Source organism: Dermacentor albipictus, chromosome 1 (assembly GCF_038994185.2).
Source record: "Dermacentor albipictus isolate Rhodes 1998 colony chromosome 1, USDA_Dalb.pri_finalv2, whole genome shotgun sequence".
NCBI lineage: Eukaryota > Metazoa > Arthropoda > Arachnida > Ixodida > Ixodidae > Dermacentor > Dermacentor albipictus.
This window is the reverse complement of record NC_091821.1, coordinates 41231466-41258016: the sequence shown is the minus strand read 5'-3', so window position 1 is coordinate 41258016 and position 26551 is coordinate 41231466. Positions and strand designations below refer to the sequence as shown.

Genomic DNA, 26551 nt, shown 5'->3' with positions numbered 1-26551 from the left:
TGCTTCTTGTCTGTTACGACACAATGATCTTGATGAAACTAGTGTCAATTTTCTCAAAAAGCTGACAGCAAGAATACTGTTAAAGCACTTCCATACAGGTCTGTGTGCTTCATAGCCGAAATGACTATATTATATAATCGCTTCTGAGTTATTTTGGAAAAGATTGGAGGCAATGTACAATATCATGTCCAAAGGGTCCTGAGAGGTTAAAGGGATGCTGGAACTTGTCTGATGACCACGTTCAATGTAATGACAGAGGTGGCCCTCGTTGACATTTGTGCTAAGCACTCTGCATAACCTGTACAGAATGAGAACATTACCAGGACTGGACGCCTTGCTGGCTCAGCGGCTATGGCGTTCTGCTGCTGAGCTTGAGGTCATAGGTTGGATTCTCAGTCGCAGTGGCCCCATTTTGATGGGGGCTAAATGCCAAATACGACCGTATACATAGATTTAGGGGCCTGTTGAAGAAACTCAGATGGTCAAAATTATTGTTCAGCTCTCCACCAGTGGGTACCTCATGAGTGAAAATTTCTTTGCCAAGGTGTATCCTCAAGGCATTTGTACGCACACATGCACATACTTGTAGAATCCTGATAAACATGTGCAAAAAGCAAATTATGCCTTAGTCTTCTCATTGAGGGTCAGGATCCATGGCTAGGCATAAATGGTAAACCCATTGGAATTAAACAGTTACAGGAGGATATGCAGGACACTCGTTCAAACTATCCAGAAGTAGAGAACAGTTGTTGGCACAGTAGGACATGCTGCCTGGAGGATCGAACATTGGCATAATTGATACAACAAATTTCAATTACAGTTGAGCTCCATGAAATGAAAGCCAGAGACAACGAAATTCCCACCACAACGAAATATTTTCATATCCTCAATGAATGACCATAGCATTCAATGCATTTCATATCTCTACAATGAAACGTTGCTAAACTGCATTTCCACATTAACAAAGTCTAGCAGTACATTAGACCTCATATTATATACCTGTATAACAATGCTAACAGAGTGCGAAAAATGCTGAAATGCATTTACTCCCCACTTAAATTGCATAAAATGCCATCACCGCATGCTGGTGAGTCTGCTGCCATTTTTGTTTAGAAAAGACCAAAGCTCCGGAAGCGATCGCGTTGCATCAGAAACACATCATGGCCACGATCGAGTTTGTTGATCACCCGTTTCAAATGGCATGGCCACATGTATTTACCGACATGTGGCCATGGTTTTTGCGTACCTAGCGCAGTGCATAACTGCACCTCGGCGAGAAAAATGCAGCAAACAAAAAAAAAATCCTCATCCCACTGACACGGGCTCGTTTACAGTGCTTGAGGTAGCAGTCATAGTGTGGGCTGCCATGCCTCCAGCCGTGGTAGAGTGATTGTCTGAGAAAGTGCATCTCCTGTTTCAAAAATGCTGGTTTTGGTACCATCCACAGACATTGCGTTCGAATTTGGTGATGCTGGACGTAGATCTTCATGAAGCGGCCATATTCCCAGTTGATTGCTTTCGGGGATGTGAGATACAATCACTTCCGCGCTTGGCACCGGACGCGTAGCCGTCTACGGGCGACAGCATGGGCTGGAGGAATGTTGTTGCACCACGTCTGGTGCCAGGTTACATGAAATGTCATGAATGTGATTGCAATTTCAAAAGCGATCAACTGAGAAAACTGCTTGATGGCAGTGCTTCCATCACTGACCGATGCATGGGACATACTTTGGGATGTCGGCAGTGTGGTTCTGTATTCTTAAGCAAGGCTTGCCAAAGTAGGCTAATGGAATTTTGACATTAAATTTGCATTTTGCAACGCATTCACTGTTTTTGCTGTTGCATTTTGCAATAACGAAATTCTCTCGAAATAGAATTTTTTTTTTGCTTTCCTGTTGTTGATCCTGTTATGGAGGGGTTCAACTGTACTCATAATTTCATTGATGTAGCAGGCTTTCTTAATTAAAAAAAGGAAGCATTGTTTCAGTCTCGGCTTCATTCTCTTGAGTTTGACTAAAGTTGTTTCCTAGGACCCTTAAACAGACAAGCAACAGTAATTTACGAGCCCTGTATTTTGGACTACAGCAAAATGCTATTTGGAAAACAAATAATGACAGAGCTGTTCTTTTGCAGGAGCCATGATAAATCTTTTCAATCTAATCTCGCTCTTGCTGTGTGTTTTGAGCCAGCTGCGACAACTTAGTGGCTATAATGTATGTTTTCTGAGCTTAAATGTGGCAGGTTTCCTATCCTAGCAGCCACATTCAGACAAGGACAAAATTCAAAGTGACATCTACTGAAATATTGGTTCATGTTAAGAACCTATATTAATCCAAATCCTTACTGTAATCATCTATTCCAAATTTATCTAAAGCACTTCACAATGGATTATTTATTTATTTATTTACTTATTTGTGATGCCCTCAAGGTACATAGTTGTACATTGCAAATGGTCTCATAAATAAATAAGAAGTTAGTTTGCATTATGATATTGTGCATTACTCCAACCTATTAGGTAAAAGACAGAAATGTTGGTTTTGCCATTACTACACACCTGTAACTTTCAATTACATTAAAAGGTCTCGCAAATGAATCGACATGCATTTGGACACTGGAAACATACAAAACCTGAAAGCCATGGCAATATTAAGCCACCTAATGAGGGAGGGCTGCACCCACTTCATTTCCATTGCTTCCAAGACTAGCAATGCAGCATGATATGTCCATGGCAGGACACTTGGGTGTTGTAGGACGTGGAGGTGTCATGCGATGTCAGCACCATGCATTTAAATAAATGTTGACTGGGAATGAGCATAATAGGTTGCGAGTGTAAATAAAATAAATTGCATATGGGCGCAACTGTAATTTGTTAGACTAAATCTGCGGCATCCACAAAAAGTATGTAATAACATTGTGTGTACATATGATTGTAGGCATAAATAGCATCATAAATGCTTTGCTTCTCTTGGTGTTGCTAAGTCTGCTTTGTCAGCTCTGCAGTCACATGATGAATACCATCATTATTAAAGTGGCAGTAATTTCTCTAACTTCTAAGTTTGGAAGCTACTGGTTGTTGTGTTCATGCCTGTTATTTCCTAATTCCTGGTTAAAACAGCCCCTACAACAAGAAATTTTCTAGCTGTTTAGACCTAGAAATGGCGTGTGTATTTTAATTTGCCCTGCTAGGGTTGTATAAATCCAACATTTCTTTTGCAGAGTATGGACCTACTGTGTATCTGTACAAGGACACTTATCTTCAGATTGTCATCTTCATTGCTGTCCTGGGTGTTGTGCTGTGCCTAGGCTTGATTATCTACATATTCTATACAAGGTAGGATGTTCATTTGTGGGGTAATGGCGTGCGCTAGTCTTAAATTTTCTGCTGTATTTGCTTTATTAGTTCTCAGGCTTTTGGTAAGTCGAGTATACTTCCTTATGCATAATGTTGGTCTATATCTAGAGTTCAGTGCAGACAAGTGCAATAAGTTATTAGGCTAGTACTGTACCTTAAAAGGTCTGCTTCCAAGTACTTTCAGAGGTAATTTTGAAAAGGCTCATCGTGTCTGCTCACTGGCCAAGAATAGACGTTTGTAATTGAGTCCATGTAACGCTGTGGTTGCTTAAAAGGTTTACATTATGATAGTGTGCATTGCTCCAGCCTGCTAGGTAAAAGAAAAACGTTGGTTTTGCCATTATTGCACACCTGCAACAAAGTGCGGGCTGATGCCGAGATGCAGGTGTCCCTCATCCAAACCAAAATAAACTCTTTAAAGCAGTGAAACACAACACTGAGGCGTCGTTCGCGGTTTGAGAGTATGGCAGGACACTTGAGGTTGACTTACGAGCTGTTGAGAGAGAATCTCAATTGTGAAAATGTTCAGGCCTCAGTTGATAGAAATAGCTCATATTCGAAAATATTTGCTTCTGTATGCATCTCCTTTTTCGTATTTGAGAATGTCCAACTCGATTTGCAATTTTCTTCAAGGACATTTTAGTTGCTGTGCATTTTACTAACCGATCCCTTCTATTCTCTTGTTGAATAACATAAACACTACTACGTAGTATTCCAATTGGACCAAGTCATTTTTAAAAAAAATATTTCGTATGCTTACCAAAGAGTGACAGCATCGGGCGATATGGTTTCAGTCCGTCTTGACATAAAACATAGTTCTGCATCACTCAGGGAATTTCTTAAAGGCACTCAGGGAAAACCTGGAAAACTCAGGTAATTTGGAAATGTGGACTTGGTAGACACCCTGATTAGCTAGCATTAGCGTAGGGTCCCATCTGTTGATTCCACTCATGCGTTCGTACATAGCCACCCACTCTTCAACATCGGCGCCATCGGTACCGCAGAAAGTTCCAGGATCTTTGGGTTGCGCAACTGAAGGTGACAGTGACGTAGCTGGCGATGGTAGCATTGGAGGCGGCAATGACGTTGATCCTGCATGCTAACCGTCATTCATGGTGTGGACGGTGATGTGATGTCCACTGCGGAGCTCCGTTTCCAGCCGTGGTACCCTGCACCTCCCACCAATATGTTACGGGGATGTTGCAAGTATAGAAAAACTATATATATATATATATATATATATCATCAACAACACGCAGCAGCCAGCGTCTACGATCTTCTTCCTCTCTCTTCTATCGTCCTTCTGTAACAATACGAAAGTTTACCAAATTAGGAGCTTGCAGGTCATCTAAAGCTGATCCATATGGGGTCTTCTTAGTGCAGCTCCCCACCTGCTAGATTGTTCTACACTTTTTTTGGTTTTGGTGATGGGAGTTATTTGCTTACAAGTTTGTTTGTTTTTTTCCCAGACACAAGAAGGCACTGGAGAGCCGCAGCTTTTTTGCATCGGGGTGCCGTGAGCCTTTTCTTCCCATTGAAGAGGGTGGGCCTTGCCTCAAAGAACTTATTGAGCACTCCATCACTTCTGGCAGTGGATCAGGTTTGCCTCAGCTGGTAAGTGCAGTGCTTACAAAAGTGGGTGTTACTGGTTGTGTGCAAAAAAAAGGAAAAATGAAACAATGGAATGTGTTGAGGCCCTTGGTTCTAGTGGGACATGGGCCTTAGACAAAAATTCAAACAAAAATTTTATTCTTCGAGATATGGTGCTGAAAACTTGTACATAATGTGTATTGTAATGTGCTTATTTCGAAAATGAGGGCCATTGTTGTTTATTTCCTTTTGTTTTAATTTTAGGCAAGCTTCCTTTAATCAATTTTCTGTGAATATCTGCAAAATATTAGTACGTAGCTCAGATTTTGCTAAACAGAATATCAATGACTTCTGTATGATTCAAGGAGCATTGTAAGACCAATATTATTGATCTGCCTTACGTAGAACAAGAGTTGCAATATTTTGAAGTTGAAACTCGAGTGCTCTTCTAATGCTTGACTCTTTGAAATTAAAACCTGGACAAAAGATAATTAAGGTCAATGTAATTGTTGTGGGGCTGGTGGGCTGAAGGAACAGTACCTTGATCACGAGTGCAGCATAAAGCTAAAAAATCCTTTTAAACTTTTGTGTGCTTTGTTGAATGAGTGGTCATATTTCAATTGTACTATTGCATACATTGCTGTCTAGGGAAGTCTTTTAACTAATTAAATAATTTTTCTGTTCATTTCTAGCTTCATTTAAGCTGAGCCATTTGTGTTGCCACTTTGACTTGTTCAATTATTTGGCTTTTCATAATTTACACGTGCTATTTGTGGTATAAATGTGCTATGGGCACTAGAACTTAATATCTTTTTGACAATGCAGGTTCAACGGACCATTGCAAGGCAAATACAAATGGTTGATATCATTGGAAAAGGACGCTATGGTGAAGTCTGGAAAGCTCATTGGCGAGGAGAATATGTTGCTGTCAAGGTGTTCTTTACAACGGATGAGGCGAGCTGGCTACGAGAAACTGACATTTACCAGACCATGCTTCTGCGCCATGACAATATCCTTGGTTAGTGCTCATGTGCTGTTTGCACATTTAATTTAAAGGGCCCCTGAAACGGTTTGGACGAATTTCGTAGACTCGTAAGGGTACTACTAAAGTTAATCATTTGCACCACAATTTGTGTAGAGTGCCTCATATTAAGAGATTACAAATTGCCCTCCTGCATATCCATGCATTTTCTCCTCAACTCGTTTGCCGAGTGATCGGGGCTAAGCTCCGTCTTCATTGGCTCTTCGTCATGATGACACATTGTGTCGCCTACTTCCGGTTCTCTAGGAGCGCGCGTGCGAAGCCTTTCCAATCTCTTTGCCGGCTACTTGGCAGTCGACTCCAAGCCACCCAAGTGAGAGCTATTGAAGCAGCATGCGTTGCGAGCATTCTTTCGCTGCACCGAATGTGTCTGGTATTCTGGTAACCACAGGCGAGCTGGGCGTTTCAACGGATGGGTGGAGGCATAAACTCAAGCTGATAAAGGAACTTTAGCATAAACGTACGTGAGCGGCTTGATCAGTCTGCACGGTTCAGCCACCTGTTGGCGCAGAGCTTAACCAGCCAAAGAGCTAATATTGCTCTAACCAAGTGTAAAACATTTTAAACATTTACAAAAACAATTTATTAAGAATTGCACTCCTGCAAAAAATTTACACCAGCAGTAAAGAAGAATATACAGTGAAAACTCGTTAAACCGTAGTTGGCTGGAGCTCGGAAAAAGTAGGTATTAAACGGTAGTACTGCTTAACTGAAATAGCATAAAATCGCCTACTTACCTGTCGAAAATGGAACTCTGAGAGAGTGCAATGAAAGGGGGAAAACGTGCAGTATTTATTTACTTCGCATGACAACCGTGTTATTTTCGTTTGATGACGTGGCGGCCTCGCAACGACGACAGCGGCCTCAAACTTGCTGAAGATGTGAGCTAGCTTTCCAGCCAGCCTCCTCTGCTCAGCGAAGATTCGCATGGCAGATTCCTTGTTGGTGTTGCATATTCTCCGTGAACAGGCGTGGTAGCATTGCAGAAGTCGCACGGCACCTTTTCATTGCGGGTGCTGTTCTCGTCGCGACGATTGCATTCATGAGGCTGACGTAACGCGCAGCTTCTGCCACTGTCGGGCCTGAATCGCCCATGCTGTCACTTTCCGTGTCGTCCTTATCACTGTCACCAAGCGACACTTTGGCAGCAACAGAGGCAACATTGGCAAATAGTCGAACCTCGTAGCCGACATCTCTTCGCGGTCGCAGCAGCGCTGTGGTGAGCAACTTCGCATTCCAAATGCCACACACCGTAGTCAACAGTAGACCCATGATGCGTGCCAGCGCCGACTTTTCGTGTATCGTTCGAAAGCACGAACGATATCAAATTTTTCTTCTATGCTGAGCACCCGGCGTCTTCTTTATCCAAGTTTCGGCATGACACGAGTTTTCGCTTGCACGATGCGACAACGCTCTCTGGCACGGTGCCGAAATGATGTTGATGCAGCTTCATGCGCAAACGCACAGGGCGCTTGGAGGCCGTTGTGCTGATCTCTGAGACTTGTTGTTCTGCCGGGCCACTCGATAGAGACGACGCACCACCGTGTTTGTGTGACAAAAAGTGGAAACACTACGTGTTAACCGATACGTACGCAATAAGCTGGTACGGTTTATGCGGATACAAAACACATTATGTTCAATGGCTGCTGTGTTGGGGATTTGACTTTACTACTTTTAAAACGAAACTACTGTTTAAGGGGCGACGTGGCTCCTAAAACTTTTTTTCCTTATTTTTGGGTGAATCTTCAACAAACTCCGCTGTCTGGGGTGATTTTTCGTGCCGATTTCAGATCTGTAATTATATTTTTGATAGCTGTAGCAGCTAAAAAAATATTGAGGTCTGATGTCAAATTAATTTCAAACGCGTTACGGGGCTTTTCGATGATTCCTTCTTGCTAAACCAAAAATTAAATGCATGACACCATTGCTAAAGAACTACTGTAGGGGGTGATGCTATCTTTATTCATTTGGAAGCATTTTACGGTCAAGAAAACAATTTTGCATTTATTATGAACATTTTTTTTCTAATTAGCAGCGAGTAAGTAGCAGCAACCTGAATGTAATTTTCATTACGTTGCAAGAGTAATAAAAATAGCATCACCCCCCATATCATTTTAATACGAATAAAATGATACCACCCTTGTCATTTTTGGCCGAAGGCAACCCAGACAAAACATCTGTAAGGCTGAGTATGGTGTGCAAAAACATCGAACTTAAATAAACGCATTTGAAGTTTCAAACAAATGTAGCTTTCGCTGAAGTGAATCTACCGCAATACAAATAGCACCGTTTTGAAGCTCTATGTTTTGTTAGAATGGCCATACTAAATATGTGACTTCACACTCTCAAAATAATAGCACACTGGCCACTGAACTAGCACAAGAAACTTTAGTAGGCACCATTTTCTACAAAGAGCATAGTGCCTGGGTTTCAAACCGAGGTGCATAGCTCTGTGTGGGCATGAATATAGTTCCAGTGTTGTACCTGCAGGCTGCCTGATTGATAGCAGTCTCCAAAACAATCAGTGAGGCATTTTTTTTCATTTTGTAGAATTGACCATGTTACTGAATGAAGGCTCCGAGTGTAAGTAGCCTTCCAAGTCATCTTCACCTAACAATAGCTTTGGAACTTAGGATTAGAGAGCCAGTTATAGATATGCAGCTGCTAGGTGCTTTCCAGAATTGTACTTCTGTATGATGCCTCGATCACTTCTGCAGCCAGATGTTGGGCCAGCCTAAGTGGCCTTGTGTACAGGGCTCATGATGAGGTTCTCTTTATGAAGGGAAGGGGGGGGGGGGGAGGTATAATAGATATTGTTACGAGCTATCGTGACAACATGATCATAGAGTGAACGTGCAATATGCTTGGTTGCAGGTCCGAGGTGCCGACACGCGAAATGCCAAGCCGCGCAGTCTGAGGAGTCGACACTCAATGCGTTTATTCGCGCAGTCCGAGGTGCTGATGCACGAAATGCCTAGACGCGGGCTCGAGGAGTCGACACTCGATGTACTTATTCGCGCAGTCCGAAGTGCAGACGCGCGAAATGCCTAGATGCGGGCTCGAGGAGTCGGCACTCGATGCTCTTTTCTTCGCGCAGTCGGAGGCGCCGATGCACAAAATGATTAGGTGAGGGCCTGAGAAGTCCGCGCGCGATGTGCCTGATCGCCGAGTTGGAGACTCCCTATGCGCGAAATGTTTAGCCACATGTCTGAGGATTGCGTGTGCGATGTGCTTCGTCATGAATTCTGAAACACCGAGTGCTGAAAGGCTTAGCCGCATGTCCGAGGATTCCGCGCGTGAATCTTGGTCGCGAAGTCCGCGTCGCCAACGCTCGGAATGCTTAGCCACGAGTCTGAAACGTCCACAAGCGTAGGGATCGGCCATGCTACTGCAATGTCTGCGTAGCGCCCGCTTTGACACGTCGTGATTACGGCGAATGGAGGCTTCCAGGCTCGCGAGGTGCAAAGAGCCGAGCAGACGACGCGAGCGCCGGACCAATGGCGAACCGCGCTGGGGTGATGTGGCGGGCGCGGCCAATCGCAGGCTCCGGCACGACCTTCAATCATTTGCTTTTTGTGTGCTTGCTACTGTATGGAGGACATCGCTGAAGTGGCTAAATCGAAGACGCAGAAATGCGCTTTCCAACGGGACCAAGATGGCGGCGCTCGGGCACGCCGTTCCGGAGATATTGTGGCGTGAAAAATGCTGTTCTTTCTTGATTTCTGCGAAATTTTTCGCCACCTTGGCTGATAAAAGAAATTTTTTAGAGCACTTCTACGTGGTTTATATGGATGATATTTTGGAGTCGGATAGAAAAAGAGTTATAGAAACTGAAAATGTGATTTTCAAAAAATAATTTTTTTTTGCCATTTTTCGTGAGGTAAAACCCGCATCCCCCCTTAACTCTTTCGTTACGGCAGAAAAGTGGCTAATTTAGAGTGCTTCCAGAAAAAAAATTTTTTCTCTTGAACAACGAAACACATTTAACATTGCTATGCAGCGAATCGTAGCTTATGGGTGTGGCTTTTTATATAAACAAGGACTGTGCTGTGAGATTTAGAATTGTTCACATTTTATTTGTCAAATAAACTAAAGAATGTGCACATAAAAGTATAAACAAAGAGAAATCAGTGACTGTGCTTAGCCAGAAAATTATTTTGAGAATTCTGAAATATACAAATTGTTACTAGGCCCCTTAGCTATGCTTACAATATATATCAATCCTGTACACCACGTATTGCATTTATTGGGGCCCATCAATCTAGCGGCCTTGACGGCTGTGCCACTCGGCGAAGCAGTCCCGTGAGGGCAAGAAGCAAAGGTATATTTCACAAGTGGAGCACATGACGTTTGTTCTGTTCTGTGCCTTTGTTTTTTGATAGCAGATTTTGCAATTTCTCCTCTTCTTCATTCTTTTTGGTTGGTGCCGAATGGGGTCCAAGGGCGAGAAGGAAGGTGAGAAAGGAGCATGACCTTCTGCGACTTCATCATAGTCAAATATTTGCTGAATCAGTTCTTCCCTAAATGCAAGCTGGTCAAAGTAGGTGCTTCGAGAAAGTTCTCCAACTGTTGGGTTGTCTTTTCGGTGCTGCTGGAACAGTATGAAACTGTTCACGCACGCAATATCCACACAGTGAAAAAACAGAGTCTTCCACCAACGTACGCATTTTCTGATGACGTTGTATGTGGCAATTATTTGGTCCGATTTGTCCACCCCTAACATCCCGGCATTGTAGTCGTGGACAAGGAGGGGCTTTCGGATGACTTTCAGAGCCCATTGGCGCCCCCTTTTCTCTCTTCTCTTGGCAGGCACATGCTCATTTGCTGTGTGTATCGTGCTCATCAAGTTTACAGCACGCCGGTCTTTCCACTGCATGTAAAGGATGTTGCCGTCACGAATCCATCGGACATCTCCACGCTCTGCGCTTTTTCCCCATGATGAGTCTTTCAATTCAACTGGAAAACAGCGACGATCTTTGCGTGTTGTTCCGCATGCAAGAGTTTTGTGCTCGAGGAGGTGTTCAAAAAGTTTGTTTGAAGTGTAGAAGTTGTCCATATAAACTCTGTAGCCTTGATCAAGGTACTTTGTACAAAGCTTGCTCACGACATCAAAGGCTAAGCCATGCGGCCCTGGTGCCTCACGCTTGCCAGTATACACCGAAAATTGAAGGGTGTATCCAGTTCTTGAATCTGCCAGCACCCACAGTTTGTATCCAAATTTCGTCACCTTGTCTCGAATGTATTGCCTTATACCTGATCGAGCCTTCGATTTCACCATCCGTTCGTCAACGGCGAGGTCGCGCTGTGGCTGAAACAAATTTGCAGATTCTTGATTGATGTGATCCAGAAGCCAGGACACCCTCCAAGTCTTTCCAACAGATGCTGCAGCTGCCAAGTCCTCCGGGTCCCCTACACTTAGGAATGACAGCAACGCAAAAAAACGGTCCCTTGGCATAATATTTCGCGGGAGAAGATTGCTGAATATTCCTGTTGAGCGCCAGTATAAGTGCAGTCGTGGCACTTCAACAACTCCCATATAGATGATTATCCCAATAAGTCTGAGCATCTCCAGTGGAGTAACCTCCTCCCAAGAGCCGTCACGTCGAGCGTAGGTCGGTCGGTCCAAAATATGCATCCAGGCATATTTATTTGTGTTCTCGCACAAAGTCTTGATGACCTCTGTAGTAAAAAACAAGAGGAAAAAATCCAGCGCTCTTGTGAACCGACGCGCATCGCTCCGCCGCACTGCTCCGACATGGGCACCGGGCTGTCTCGTGGGTTGAAACTCGATACGGCGCGGTGTACTTGGCAAAATATCCCCGCCGTAGGTTGTTGAAACCCTAAACACAAAAATAAAACTGCATTCGTCAAATCTGAACCACGTTTTTGTATAATTACAGCGCGAAGTCAAAAACGAAACCTACCTGCGAGCACCTGTCAACGTTCGGGGCACTTGAGCTGGAGCGTCTTCATCACTGCTAAAATCTGACGATCCCGCATCGTTGCTTGAGCTATCACTGCTGCTTGGATCACAAAAATCAGCAGCAGAAGCAGCGAAAGTGCTTGGAACAGGAGTCCGTTGTCCTGTTGTCCGGGTGCGCACTGCTGCGCGCTGACAGGATGCCATTCTCCCGGAACTCGAAACTACCTTCGGTTCAAATTTCACTTGCGGCGGTCCGCACGCAGACAACAAAAAAACAAAAACGAAACTGAAAGAGGAGTTCTAAATGAATCCGCCAGATGGCATTAGTTGTCTGTAGCGCGGCGGTTTAAAATTTTGTGGGAGATTCAAAGTCATCGGAACTCTGTGTCCGATGGCCTATGGCGCCGTACTGAAAGAGTTAAGCGGGTATGGTTTAACTAGGTTTTACTGTACTTCATTACTGCTACTGTGTTTGGTTGAGTCCTGTACCACCAGGATTCTGCACCGTACAGACCATTCACGTTTGTGCTTCTGCTCATCCCATGAAACATCACAGTCAAACGGCCAGGCCCTGTCCCCTTGCGCTTGCGTTTACTCGAATACCGGACTCTCGAAATGCTATTGTGGTAGTAATCCTCTGTTGTAAAGTGACGGGAGCAAACGCGCAAATCCTAGGCGCCAATTAGATAGCAACAGTCCGATGTGCTGCAACCACTCAGCTCGCCTGCTGCCTTGTAGAGGGACACACATGATGCCGCAGCTTGACATATTGCCAGTCGCTATGTTTGCAGCCCACAACGCTACAAAGGCAAATCATGGTGCTCGCGAAAAGACTGACCGACACTGACCGCAGAGCTCTCGCCAAATTGGAGCACGTTGTAACACAAGCAGATGATGCTTGCCGTGTTCCAGAAGTGCTGAACTGTAGTGAGAAATTTTTCTTGTGCATTCTCTTTCTGTTACTTTCTTTTTATAGAAACAAATTAACGAACATTCCAACTGTTACAAACAACATTTGTTCACCATAAAGTTGTAAAAATAATCGATGATGCAGCCCTGGGCAGCCAATTGGATGGCTCGCCCTACTTTATTTATTTATTTATTCATTTATTAATTTATTCCAAGTACCCTCATAACCCTGCGGGCATTATTGAGGGGAGTGGAACAAGACATACAATAACACAGATAACAAGAAATGGAAATCATGGGTCACAGCATTACATATAGCTCACTGCGCTGAGTTTTATAGATTTCACAGATTTACAGATTTCAGGAACTGTGCACATTCACGGAAAGCTAAAAAAAACGAGAAAATAAAACAAGAACTAACAAGGCAAACTAGAAATCAGCAACACAGAGTTCATGAGGGACCACAAAACAAAGGGCACACATGTCATGAACAAGAAATGCAGACACTTAACTTTTTCTTAAAATGCTCGCGATCATCGGCGAGTGCCACATCTGCTGGCAAGAGATTCCACTCGGATGATGTAGTTGGAAGGAAAGAATTTAAGCGAGCGGTAGTGTGACAAGGTGGAATGCGCACTTTGCGTGGATAGTCAATGCGTGATGAAACATAGGTGGGTGGAAGGAGCAAAGTGTTTTTCAGATTGTAGATCTTAAAAAAAAAGACAGTCGTGAAATTTTTCTGCGCAACGAAAGTAATGGTAGTGACAGAGTGTTTCCATTAGTGTGACACTAGATGTGCGGTTATAGTTGTGGAGGATAAAACGAGCGGTACGATTCTGAACAGCTTCCAACACAGACATAAGTGACTTGGCTTGAGGGTCCCATATCAACGCGGCGTATTCAAGCTTGGAACAAACCGGTGTTTTATAAAAAAGGTGTTTGAGTGAAATGGGTGCATTAAAAAAGTTTCTTTTTATGTAACCGAGCATGCAGTTCGCATTTCGAGTAATATAGTAGATATGCTGGTTCCAGGATAAATTTGATGTCAGATGTACACCGAGGTATTTATACGAGGTAACCGGGACTAACGAAGCATTGTTGATAACGTAAGGTAAATAACGTACGTCTACGCTAAAGTTCCTTCCTCAGCTTGAGTTTATGCCTTCACCGTTCCATCGAAACGTTCTGCTAGTGTGTGATTACTGGAATAACAGACACGTTCGGCGCTACGACAGAATGCTCGCAACGCACGCTGCTTCAATAGCTCTCGCTTAGGGTTGACGGCCAAGCCTCTAGCGGAGACGTTTCGCACGGGCAGAGGCGGGCTCCAAAACACCCGGAAGTGGAGGATGTGACGTCGCATCGTGACGCAGAACCAGTGAAGGCGGAGCTTAGCCCCGATCGCGCGGCGAACGAGTTGAGGAGGAAAAGCATGACTAGGGAGGAGGGTAACTTGTAATCGCTTGTAGCTCTATTAATACGTTATGCTTCACTTAAATTGTGGTGTGAATGTTCTACTTAAGCTGTACCCTACGCGTCTACAAAATTTGTCCAAACTGTTTCAGGGGCCCTTTAATTCAGACATTTTTTTAGGTCCCATGAAATCGGAATTGATGAGTTTTTTTGTTTTTGTTTTCTACATAAGAAGTTACATTATAAGTGGTCTGAGCTATGTAGACTTCAATGATGGCTGGAAATCTCAACACTGATAGGTTGTCTATACTCTTACTTAGGTTGCTTTGACTGGTAAATGTGGCTGTGACCACTAAAGGTGGAATCTGACTACAGTTAAACCTCGATATAACAAAGTAGGTAAAATAGGCAGTTTGCTTCGTTATATCGAAATTTCGTTATACAATGGAACCCCGTTAATACGTTTTTCACCGGACCAGGGGAAAAAAACGTAACAGCCGGGAAAACGCAACAGTGAGGAAAGCTCCGAAAATGAATGAAAAAAGTGCAGCTTCCACTACTGACAATTTATTTCCACAGAATGCGCTTAGGACTTAAAAAAGTCTGGAATGGTGGCTTGCCGTTTTTTTCGCTCGCTAGAAATCACCACACGTTTCTCAATAGCCTGGAAGGCCGCATTGCTGTCAGCGTCGCTATGAGGTGCGACAGACCTGCGGAGGAACTCCAGAGTCGCGACGGCTTCTCCAAAGCTAGGATTTGGCAACTCCCCAGCATCATGCGGCTCGTGCTCCTCCTCATCACTGCGCCATGGCAATGGCAACGGACGAAGGAATATGTGCGGGAAATTTTGCCCTTTTTGGCGTAATCCTGCTAACGTGCTAACGATTGTTTAGTATTGCTGCGGAGCGCGCGCGTCCGAGCAGCCCGATTGCACGTGGCGCATCGTGGTTTCGCGAGAAATGTAAACAAGAGAGGAGAGCTGGCCTGATAGGTGCAGCAACGCCATGAGCAACGCCAACTTCCGGCTTCACAAAAAAGAGTGACGTCAGGGCCTCTCCCAAGTTTCCGTCCTCCATGAGTCGACCCGTCCAACTCTATGCATCCAAAAACCATGCGGTGACCGTAATCACAGTGATTATAGTGAGAGCATTTTTCACGAATGGCCACTTAGTGGCGGCCTCTCGAACTGGCGTGCGGCTTCTTGCAGCCAGTTCTATAGCCAAGCCCGGCCAAGCTTCGTCAAAAGCCAAAATGGCGGTTGGCGCGCGTTGCCTGCTTTAGTCTAGGCGGGTTCAGGGTGCTAAGTTGCGACGTATCACGCGGGAATGTTTTCACAGCTACTACGTAACAACGGGGTTCCTTATACATTGGATCCTATAGAAGCTATGCCGGGACCGGATGAAAATGACGTAGCAGCCGGGAAAACGCAGCAGTGAGGAACGTAACAGCGGGGTTCTACTGTATTGAAATTAAACCTTTCATGAAAATAAGTACAGTTGCCAATAGATTTTTCTTACACGGAATGGGCCTGCATAATTTTCTGAATTGTCGGGCAATTAAAAAAAAGCAAACTTAAATGAGAAAACAATTAATTTTGATGAATTTGGAGGTTGGTGACGAATGATACAGTTTGTGGGATTCTCATCCGTGCTCTTGGGACAAAGGAACAACAACACAGTAGTGCAAACAATCACAAGGGCATTTATTGCTCCTTTCATAGATCAATGCCTGCTAGCCGAGTTGCTATCCACAAAACATGCCGATGGGTGCGCGACAAATCGCGGAAGTCCGACTCACCGCAACCGGATAGCAAGTGAATGTGTTCGCCCCATGCTGGATCCCCATGCCTGGTCGTTTGCGCGTGCGGTCACGCGAACGATGGTGCGTTCGAAGGAGCCCTCGCGAGACAGTCTCGCAGAAGCATGGATCAGCGCACACGCGGCACTTCTGCGCTGCTTGCTGAACCCGAACCAAAGAGGAAGAGCCTTCTCCTTTTCGTGCCCAAGTAACCCCAGTGGTAGGCGGCGTTAGCAGTGCAACACTCAAGCCATCTCTCATACTGCACTTCAACCAGGCCGACTGCCGCGGGAATCACGCAGGCCACGCAGCGAAGCTGGATTGCAGGAGACGGGAGCTATGCGGGAAAACAAGATATCAGGGGACATGTGAGAGTCTCGCATCCCCACAGGTTACGTGCCACGTCGACGATATCTTCACATCAGCAGTACAAATTAAGCGAAGCCAGCCACGCTTTCGCGTGCACTCTGCCTCTGCAGCTGATAGCATCACCCGCACTGGGATGACGCTCTCAAGCAAAGCGCCGGCAGCGGGGAGTGAATGCTTCATCTGCCTCTTGCTCTAACGGGTCACCAAAACTCGAGCTTATGCAACCTCCAATACTAAACACGCGCGAAGACAGCTTACATGATGCCACACCACCTCGGCACACCCACTCTTTGCAGGCGCGGCAGATTACCTCTAAAGCGGGGTGCGCAGATGCACATGCGCTCAGCCGCGCAGCCATGGCCACAACGCCCGCCAACTTACCCCACTCCTTCCTCGCGCACGCTCGGTTGCGTTACCGCGAGCTCGCTCCCCTCGTTCTCTTTCCCTCTGTACGCATGGGAAGGCAGCACTCGTGAAGCCACGATATTTCTTCTCTCGCCCTCGCACACTTTCACTTACACCTAAAGCACAAAGTACGCGGGGTGCAATAGGATCTTATTGCACTTGAACTTTATAGGGAACATGATGCAGAACATGATGCAGCTCCACTTCGGCAGTGCACCTAAAGCACAAAGTATGCGGGGTGCAATAGGATCTTATTGCACTTGAAATTTATAGGGAACATGATGCAGCTCCACTTCGGCAGTGGCTCTTGTTATGCTGCGGGCGACTTGAGAGGTGCGTTTGCATGCAGCCACTTGTAATTCAATCATTTGACCATCTGTGTTCATAGAAGTTTCTATTTATGGTCTCGGCATTCCTTTGCAGTGGAAGCGAAATTTCGTTATACTGAAATTGCATACAAACATACCATATCTACTCGCATAATGATTGCACTTTTTGGCAAAAAAAATTGACGCAAATTCAGGGGTGCGATCATACGCGGGTTGAATTTCCCGCGAAAAGATTTTTTCCAACCCGCATTCGCTGCGGAATGACAAGCAGGCGGCTGCCGCTGTCAGTCCGGGACACCAAAACAAAAATGGCGGCTGGCAGAGCAAGCTGAACGCGATTATTTTTTTCTCATGAGTACATTACATGTATTGAAACAGTTTTTTCCGTATCAGTAAGGAATAGTATTGTTAATATCGGCAAGCTTGCGAGCATAACGAAGCCATGTCCACTTTGAGGGGACAGAAACGGAGATAGGCGCTTAGCTACCAGTGGCATAGACACACATGGCAGGCATGCTGCAGAAACTGCAGCATTTGTCTTCACTGCTATCCTAATAAAGCACGTTTCCGCTAAGGGTTGGCGAATATCTTAGCTGCGTTACAAGCGTCGGCGTACGAATGGGGTACACTTCTAACGTATCAGTGTAAACGTGGCCACTATCGTAGCTGCTCGCGATTTGTTGCATTCCCACGAGTGCAGACGAGAAGAATCGAAAGGTACCTTTTATGTTGTTGTTGACCAAAACCATTATGAAGCCTACAAATAATAAAGCTGAGGAAAGTTTGGTTGTAGCTTTTTTTTTTTTGTCGTGGAAGTGCGGAAAGTGATGAAAGGAATGAAATGGGGCATCTGCTTAAGAATGTTGGGTGCAGACCGGTTGGCATGCCTTCAAAAGTCGCTCGCGTAGCATTTGACAGATGGTAAGCACGATTATCATTACCTAGACTTGGCACATAACATATCGCTGCGACAAGTTCAGGGTGCAATCATTACATGGGAAAGAAAAAAATCGAATTTTGTCGACAAAATTCAGGGGTGCGATCATTATGCAACTGCGATCGTTATGCGAGTAAATACGGTACTTCGTTATATTGAGGTTCTAAATACATGGTGTTCTATGGACAAAAGGTTGTGGAAAGTTAAATGCTTCGTTATATCGAGCTTTAACTGTATAACCTTTTTTCTCTTTGGCAACTTGAAAAACACTTTGCTTGTCTCACACATTGTAAATGATTCATTTTTAACGCTGCTATGGTACGTATTGTGGTGCTGAAATAGTTACACTAGCATGGGGTCATGACTCTTGGCTCTGAAGCATGTGATATTGTTTGCAGGCTTCATTGCTTCTGACATCAGAGGCACAGGCTCGTGGACACAAATGTTGCTCATCACAAACTACCATGAGCGTGGCTCTCTGCATGATTACCTGTCCAGTCATGCCTTAGACCCTGAGGACGCTGTGCGACTGGCTCACTCAGCTGCTTGCGGCCTGGCCCACCTGCACATTGAGATCATTGGCAAACAAGGTAGGAGATAGCATGGGCCACAGTGTCCAACCTCTAAAGCCAGCAATAAAGCCTTGTCTTCATTGTTCTGTTCAGACTTAGCTTCACGAATAGTGAAGCATTGCAGGGCAGTGGAATTGTGCTATGTTATGTGGCAATTGACTTCTGACGTAGTTCATATGCATGGTATGCCTCAAAGGAAAAGGCAAACTAGGCAGGGTCTGAGTGTTGTATACGGACTAGCACAGTGCTGGTGATGAACCATTTATTTTACAGGTGCACAAATATTCAAACACTTGTTATTTTTGTTGCAAGGCCATATAGGGTGAAAGTAAACAAGACAGCAACACTCAAGCACAACTGTTGTTTCATTTACTGTGTCATCTTCCGTTTCACACTTAACACACTCACAATAAAAATAATGCCAGCTAGCACAATCTTGTACCCTTCAAATATATGATAATGAATAGAACAGCGACATGAACTTGGTCAGTTTGTTAATTTTAATATGTACTGTTTAGTTCCTCGAAAATTTAGCAAAACACTTGTGATCGGTGCCCGACCGGGTGCAGCTTTTCCATGTTGCATGGCCCTGACAGGGCACACTCTTACAGGTCTGCCACAGCAGGTGAAAACGATGGAAGGAGCAGTGCATACAGACAGAAGTGCAGTTGATGAGCGTTAATTCATACTCAGCAAGGACCACCAAATGTCTGAATAATGGGGAGTCTAAAATACCAGGTTTTCCAGAAAATAAGTGAATTTATGCCACATGTGGCCGGAAAAGGTTACCTTATTCTTGAATCTGTTCTTTCCGGGGATACCTTCCATTTCGCATGACTATAGAGCAAGACGCATCAGTGTCTACAATCGAAGGCATTCTTGGCACAATGCCAAGCATGCTGTCTTATCACAGTGCCGGAAACGCTGTCACTCACGTCTGGTGCTGGTCATGCTAAATAATGTGAAAGGCATCGTCCAAGAATGCAGCCCATGTTTGTCAACTCATTGCTGTGCACACGTTCACTTGCCTTTGGCCCAGACAGTCCTTGGCTGCAATTTTCTAGCAATGCCTTTTTTAATGCTATTACTTTGCACACTTTTTTCTGCTTCGTCAGTGGTCAGAGCAGAGCTCTACCTGTGTTACCAGTGGGATCAGGCTGCCAGGAAAGGTGAATGATAAGGGTAGCATAAAATGGAGCGGAATAAAGCATTGCTACAAATTTGCACGGGATAGAATTCGCATGACAACTTGCACAAATCACAGATGCAGCCCTTACGACTTAGTGACTTGGCTTGCCCTGCGGTTTGAGCACGGTTGGTGACTATTAAATAAACTAGGTTTGCTAGTTTCGCTCTCTAATAGAAGGCGTCGGCAACATGGCTGACAACCATGCAGGCAACGTATCAAAACCAAGATATATTGCCATTTCTGCTTGACTTGGTGGCCGAATTACTAGCACACGGTCATGCAATTGTAGTCTGAATTATTGCACACTGTAAGATGTCCAAATTTCGGTCATACTTATACATTGCCATATTTGCACGATTCTAATGTGCACCTTTTTTGGATAAAAGGTGTGTTCAAATTTGCATGCGCATTACTGTTGTAACTAACCTACTCAAAATAAAAAACAAAACTGATTCTTACTTTAAAAAAAACTCCATGCAAGGTAGCTAGCCACACTGCCATCGAATGGACGTTGTTTTTTTTTTTTTCTGCCTTGGTTTGCGGTCACGATTTTGGTAGTTTGCTGTATGCGTGGCATTTGTAATGCGTTAGATGGAACTTAAGATGACTTTCTGTGGTCGGTAGGCAGCGATAAGGAGGTATCGTCGAACTCCGATAGCGACTAGCCACTAAGATTCAGCTGTATGCGTACCTGTGTACCTTTGTATGTCCCATAAAATTGTTTCAACACAATATGTGTTGACTCAGGTTTCGTTACTTGATGTGCACGGTGGAACCTCAGCACAAAGTTATTTTTTTTAAATTATTTGGCCAGTAATGTAACAGCACATTACAATCGGGGGTGTGCTAGAATCGTGCAAATGCGGTAAGTCTGTGTGGGGCCAGTGGCGGTGCCGCAGTATTGTTAGAATAATCAAGCAGGTCTGAATTATTGCCTGAATTGTCGGTCGGCTGCTATACAAGTTTTTTCCTGCTACAAAATGAAACACTAGGTGTATGTTCAAAGGTTGGAACAACAAAGGTCAATCTGCATGACAAATATGTCTGTGGAAACAAAGATCATGTGAAGACGCACGCACACACAACATCCGATGGCAGTGCACATTCAAATGGACGGCAGAGCAGACAAACCAGGCATTTCTTTACGTGCACACACTTTGAGTCTAGTGGAGCCCATAACTGTCAGCCCAGGTAGCGGAGAAACATGACGCAGCACAACCAGCATCTAAACCTTCAGACACCACAAAGCTTTCATGTGACAGCGTGTGCATCTTAATGTCTACTTTATTTTACATTATTTTTTTATTCGGTTTAATATTCGATTCGAGGACTACAATATTTCATATTTGCACACCCTTAATTTTTTTTTTTTTTGTAAATGTTAATAACGGCACAGGAAAATTTCTTGCTTAGCATTATTGAAGTATGTGTCAAATCTGTTCAACTCTGAAGCTGAGTTTTGCATTACCCAATGCCTTGCAGGAAAGCCAGCAATTGCTCACCGTGACATCAAGAGCAAGAATATCTTGGTGAAGAAAGATGGCACTTGTGCCATTGCAGACTTTGGCTTGGCAGTGAGATTCAGCAGGTATGTAAAACTTGACTTGCATTTAGTTTCCTTGTTTGCAGTCAAACCCACTTATAACAATCCCAGATATAACAATCTATTGGTTATAATGGCCCAATTTCAGTGCATTTATGATTTTAATCCTGCCTATTGCAACTGCTTTCAGATATAACAAACATTAAAAAAAAATTGCCGTACTGTTACAAGGAACACTTCAAACCCAGTCATGGTAAAAAGAAAGCGCATGCGAAGTGCCAGAGCATGCCCCACTTCAGTCAAACTGCGAGGATGATACGACCTTTGAGATGAACGAGCAACCGTCACACACACATTTCTGAAGCTGTGAAGAAGGTTGCTCACTTTAAAGGCATGCCTCCAGGGAGAAGCATACAGCACAAACAGCATAGTGCGAGGCATCTACTGGCACTTGCGCCGGCGCTATATTGGGTGCCACAATGGCAGAAGTCTCGTTTTTGCGCAATTGTCCCTGCGGCACCGCGTGCATTATGCCTATTTCAACCATTTGGAACAACCATCTGTGTTCTTCCAACATTTCTTGTCGTTGCTATCGATATACACGCGGCCCGAGTCGACGCACTGCCACCACATAATGTTCCAAAGGATCATTGCTTCAGTGACACTTCGTTTATGCGTTGCCGATTGCTGATAACGGTTTGCGGTGACATTCTCCTTTTCGAACATCACATTTTTTTTGCCCGAAGTGACAAAGATAGCATAATTTAATGGCTCTTGTGTGGCTGACATCCAGTCATGAGGCTGAGACCACGATGTCAGAGAACTTCGCAGAATAGTGGCATGCCGCTGCAGCTTCCAAATGTTACGTTCTGGCCAACTAGAATGCCTCAGTCTCTAATGCAGAATATGCTCATATCCCTCCGGTAGTAAAATATATAGCATGCTTTGGAATAGGCAATGGCGACTGCCCCTGTAGTTTTGAAATTACAGTTGATTGCAACCGGGCGCCCTTTGGAAACAACTTTCGGATGCCATATTTCGTTCTTTAGATTAACGTTTCCAATGGAAATCATCAGCTTGGCGCGGGCACGCACCGGAAATAAAAATGACCCTGAAAATCTGGTTTTCAGACTTAAGGGCTGTCAATGTAACTGCTGATGCCAGCTTCAGTGCAGTTATTTTTTTTAGCGTTCTTAAGGGCCAGTTCTTATATAACTAACTACTAATGTAATGACCACTTTCGCACAACTATTAAGTTTGTTATAAACAGGTTCGACTGTACTTATAGCAATATTCAAGTGCCACAAAAATTCCATTTTTATAATCGGGTTGCATGAAAAAATGAAAATAGGGAGATGGCAGAGCTGTTGTGAGAAAACTATAATGGTGGGAGGCCAGTGCCCCTCCCCACCACATTCCTTCATCCTGCTACTGATTGTGTTCACTCATTTAACTGCTTACTAAGCGCTCCAATCGCATGTAACAAGCCACGGCTGTCGGCAAAGAGGGTCACGGGTGACAAGCAATATGCAAGCTCCACTAAGGCATCGCTTTGGTGGCCCCAAAAGGGGCCTTTTAAAAAATGTGAGAAGGTTGCTGCGGCAGCCTGACAGCTTGAGAAATCCAGAAGAAACGCTGAGGTGAGATCGCCACAAGCATCTCACCACGTACTTCTCACTGACTTGCACGAGAAAACCAAATGTCCGTCAGCCTTGCATGCTTTATGCGAAGCTTGCAGACATCCTTCTCCAAGGCATCCAGGTGCTCCACGTAGTGCAACGAAAGCTTCCTCACGAAAAAGAAGCATCGGAGGGACTGAATCATCTGCCGGATCTCCTGTGAGGACAACATTGAGGCAGCCTGCCCTACCATGTCCTCGCTGCCGTTGCTATCCGATGCAAGCACGTTCGTGACGATCACCTCATTGGTTAGAAGCACTTAGTTTCCAAATCTACCCGTGCGCTGTTGTTGCTATCTGATGCAAGCACGTTTGTGATGATCGCCTCATCGGTTAGAAGTGCTTAATTTCCAAATCTATTGCCATGCGCTTTCTTTTCACTGGCAACATCGTGCATTAGCGATGACCAGCGGACGGATGTCAAACGAGGCTGAGAAACCACGTGGCCAGGAACGATTTCGATGTAACCAATAAAGACAAACGCGAGTGATTAAGCTGTTTGCAGAACTACGCTGAATGAAGAGCCAGCCATATGAGCCAGCAAGCAATCTGGGAACAGCGCAGTTCGCGCTGTCCATTCGTGTTTCACAGGGTGGCATGACGTAGAGCTATGGGTACAGCCAGTTTGTGTTTGGAGGGGTGGAAGGGCGACAGGAGAGAGGCGCGTGGAGAAGACTGGAAAATGAGCGCGCAGCGGCTGTCAGGGCCAGCGCTCAGTGGCTCGAATTTCTCGTTTTCTTTTTTTCTTTTCAAGGATATTGCATTTCACTATGTTTCAGCACAGGCACCCAACAGCCAGACTTCATTGTTATAACCGATAATGTGGCATTGGGGCATTGTAGTAAGGGAGTTATTGCATCATAGAAAACATACATAAATTGACGGTGCAGCAGCTTCTATTATATTACAACCGATATGTTGGTAAAACCGGTATCGTTATAAGTGGGTGCGACTGTAAATGTAAACAGAGGACCAGTGTAATTATGCTTTCTTTCCTCCTTGAGCTAAGATTTATTGAGATACTGTAAAGATATGGCCATCATAGTGCTGTAAGGCGCATGGTCAGCTGTTTGTGTCGAAATGCAGCAGTGTTGGCATGGCCACACTGGCCGATGTCATCTACCACTGTTCGCATATTGGCCCCGTGATCTGCGCAGTGAGTCAAAAAGCCATTTTGAGTTAGTTTGAGTTTACGACGTCGCCCCCGTTTTGTGCCTCGCGCACGGAAGTCTTCAGGCGTGCACAAAGAAAGAAAGTGGGCCGTCATGTGATAACCTTGCTCTTGACTGGAAGCACTGTGGATGAGATCAGCGATGATTCCTGGTGGAACTGAGAGGGCAGTAGTTCCTAGTGCTTCTAGCCTGAATGAACTAGCCATTTTTTATTGATCTTGATTGGTGGTGTGTGGCTCATTGCACAGTATACCTTCAAGACCTCTTGCTTCGGGGAAATGTTGCTGCTCACCTGCTTTTGTAGCATGTGTTTTGCCATTGATGGCATGCTCATTTTTACACTAGTTTGACTGTACTTAAACCTTCGTTGCAACAATATCGCTGTTCGAATGATTGCCTTAATAGAACTGTCTTGGGTCCAAATTTGAATGCATGCATTGTAAATTACCAGAATATTCGAAGCCTGCAGGTGGTGGGCCTGGCTTAGTGCAAAGAGGACACTGGCAAACGTTCAATATTGAGGGGTACGTGCAGTGACTGGGTCCAGTGCGTCCCTTCACTCCCATTGACGCAGAGAGTGCCTCATGTGCCACTCGAAGCATTTCCTTTATTTGTATTAACAAGATGCAAAGAGCCTGTATTGATGGGGCGGAGCTAGCCACTCTAGTGCTGATGGTACCTCAGCTTTTTTGTACAGCTTTGGCTAGAAAGGGCTAAGGTTCTTGTTTGCTGTAAAAGACCACTCATCTGTCTTGCCCTCATGCTGCCCCCCATCTACATTGTGTGGTTATGGTTATGCTGACATGCAGCTTTAGCTTCTGTTTTATCCAGTGGCATTTAGGGACAGGATTTAAAAGAACACTCACACTTATAAGGACAATCCTAAAAAAAAGGTCTCCTATATGGTTGTTGGCCACACTGTTCTGAGTGGCACTTCCTCCACTCCCAAATAAGCATGCACATGCTTTGCTCGGATGCAGTCTTGGCTTGGCAGCCATTCAAAGTGTGCGAAGTTCGCGCACCTATTCGATATTTTAATGCACGAGGCATTAAACCGGTTAAAATTCATCGCCAATTGACGGAAGTGTATGGACAGTCGTGCATGGGCGTCAAGAACGTTTTCGAGTGGTGTTGAAAGTTTACAGCTGGTCGTACTGAAATTCACGACAAAGAAAGGAGTGGTAGGCTGTCAATTTCATACAAGACAGTCGCAAAGGTTGAGGAAATCATGCGTGAAGATTGTAGGATCACTCTTGATGCCCTCTGCATTTTGGTTCCTGAGGTTTTCTGAAGTACCACCCACGGGATTTTAGCAGAAAAGTTGCAATATCGGTAGGTGTGTGCAAGATGGGTACCGCGTATCCTGACAGAAGATTACAAACGGCAAAGAGTTGATTCTTCCTGCAAATTTCTTCACTGCTATGCTGACGAAAAAGACAACTTCTTGGACTCGGTTGTGGCTGGTGACGAAACCTGGGCATTCCACTTCACACCTGAGACAAAACAACAGTCACACAAGTGGCGGCATCCCCCTTCGCCCAAGCCGCAAAAATTCAAACAAACACAGTCTGCCAGTAAAGTCATGACAACTGTGCTTTGGGACGGGAAGGGAGTTTGTCGACTTTCTACCTGTTGGGACAACAATAAACTCTGGCAAGTACTGTGAAACACTAAAGAAACTCATTAGGGCAATTCAGAACCTGAGAAGAGGAATATTGAGACAACGCCCGCTCACACATCGTTCATCAAACTGTCGAGCGCCTGCAAAACTTTGGTTGGAATGTCATTACCCACCCACCATCCGCATTTGGCACCGAGCGACTACCACTTGTTCGCTAAGTTGTACGAACATTTGTCTGGATGGCAGTTCTGCTTTCACGATGAGGTAGAAGATGAGATTCAATGCTTCTGAAGGACATGGCGGTGAGCTGGGATGACATGGGCATTGTAAAACTGCCACAGCGTCTACAAAAATGCATAGACCGAAATGGTGATTATGTAGAAAAATAAAGAATTCAACCTTTTTGAGTGATGTAACTATTATAGTAAATAAATGGTTGTTCCTATATCTAAAAATATAGGCGACTTTACTTTTGTATTATCAAATAACTGAATCTTCATTTAGTAGCACATGTTTCTTTGCCCTTACAGATGATGCTTATTTATAGAGCTCAGAATCACAGACTTTTGTCTGTGACGATAGCACAGACAGTATTATGGAAAAATGGAAGTGCTGATGAGTGTTCACGTGAATATCAGTGCTTTATGCACAGGATTTCTGCTAAGTGAATAAGGCTTTGATGCTGCTCAGCTTCAGTCCTGCAATTGCAA

General features: G+C 44.6%; 2 protein-coding genes across 2 annotated transcripts in view; one reads left to right on the top strand and one right to left on the bottom strand.

Moving 5' to 3' along the window:
* The window catches only part of tkv (serine/threonine receptor kinase thickveins), a 64474-nt gene that overhangs the window by 10411 nt on the left and 27512 nt on the right, over positions 1 to 26551 (top strand). The window contains exons 4-8 of the mRNA XM_070540722.1: positions 3217 to 3331; positions 4822 to 4966; positions 5768 to 5960; positions 18465 to 18656; positions 21310 to 21415. Of these exons, the coding sequence (XP_070396823.1) occupies positions 3217 to 3331; positions 4822 to 4966; positions 5768 to 5960; positions 18465 to 18656; positions 21310 to 21415 (751 nt within the window). The remainder of the gene's footprint in view (positions 1 to 3216; positions 3332 to 4821; positions 4967 to 5767; positions 5961 to 18464; positions 18657 to 21309; positions 21416 to 26551) is intronic.
* LOC139054882 (piggyBac transposable element-derived protein 4-like) lies at positions 10103 to 12072 on the bottom strand. The gene is made up of 2 exons (XM_070532565.1): positions 11909 to 12072; positions 10103 to 11824 (listed from the first exon to the last, which is right to left on the bottom strand). Exon 2 carries the CDS (start codon positions 11617 to 11619, stop codon positions 10246 to 10248), a length of 1374 nt encoding a protein of 457 aa, XP_070388666.1. The 5' UTR covers positions 11620 to 11824; positions 11909 to 12072; the 3' UTR covers positions 10103 to 10245.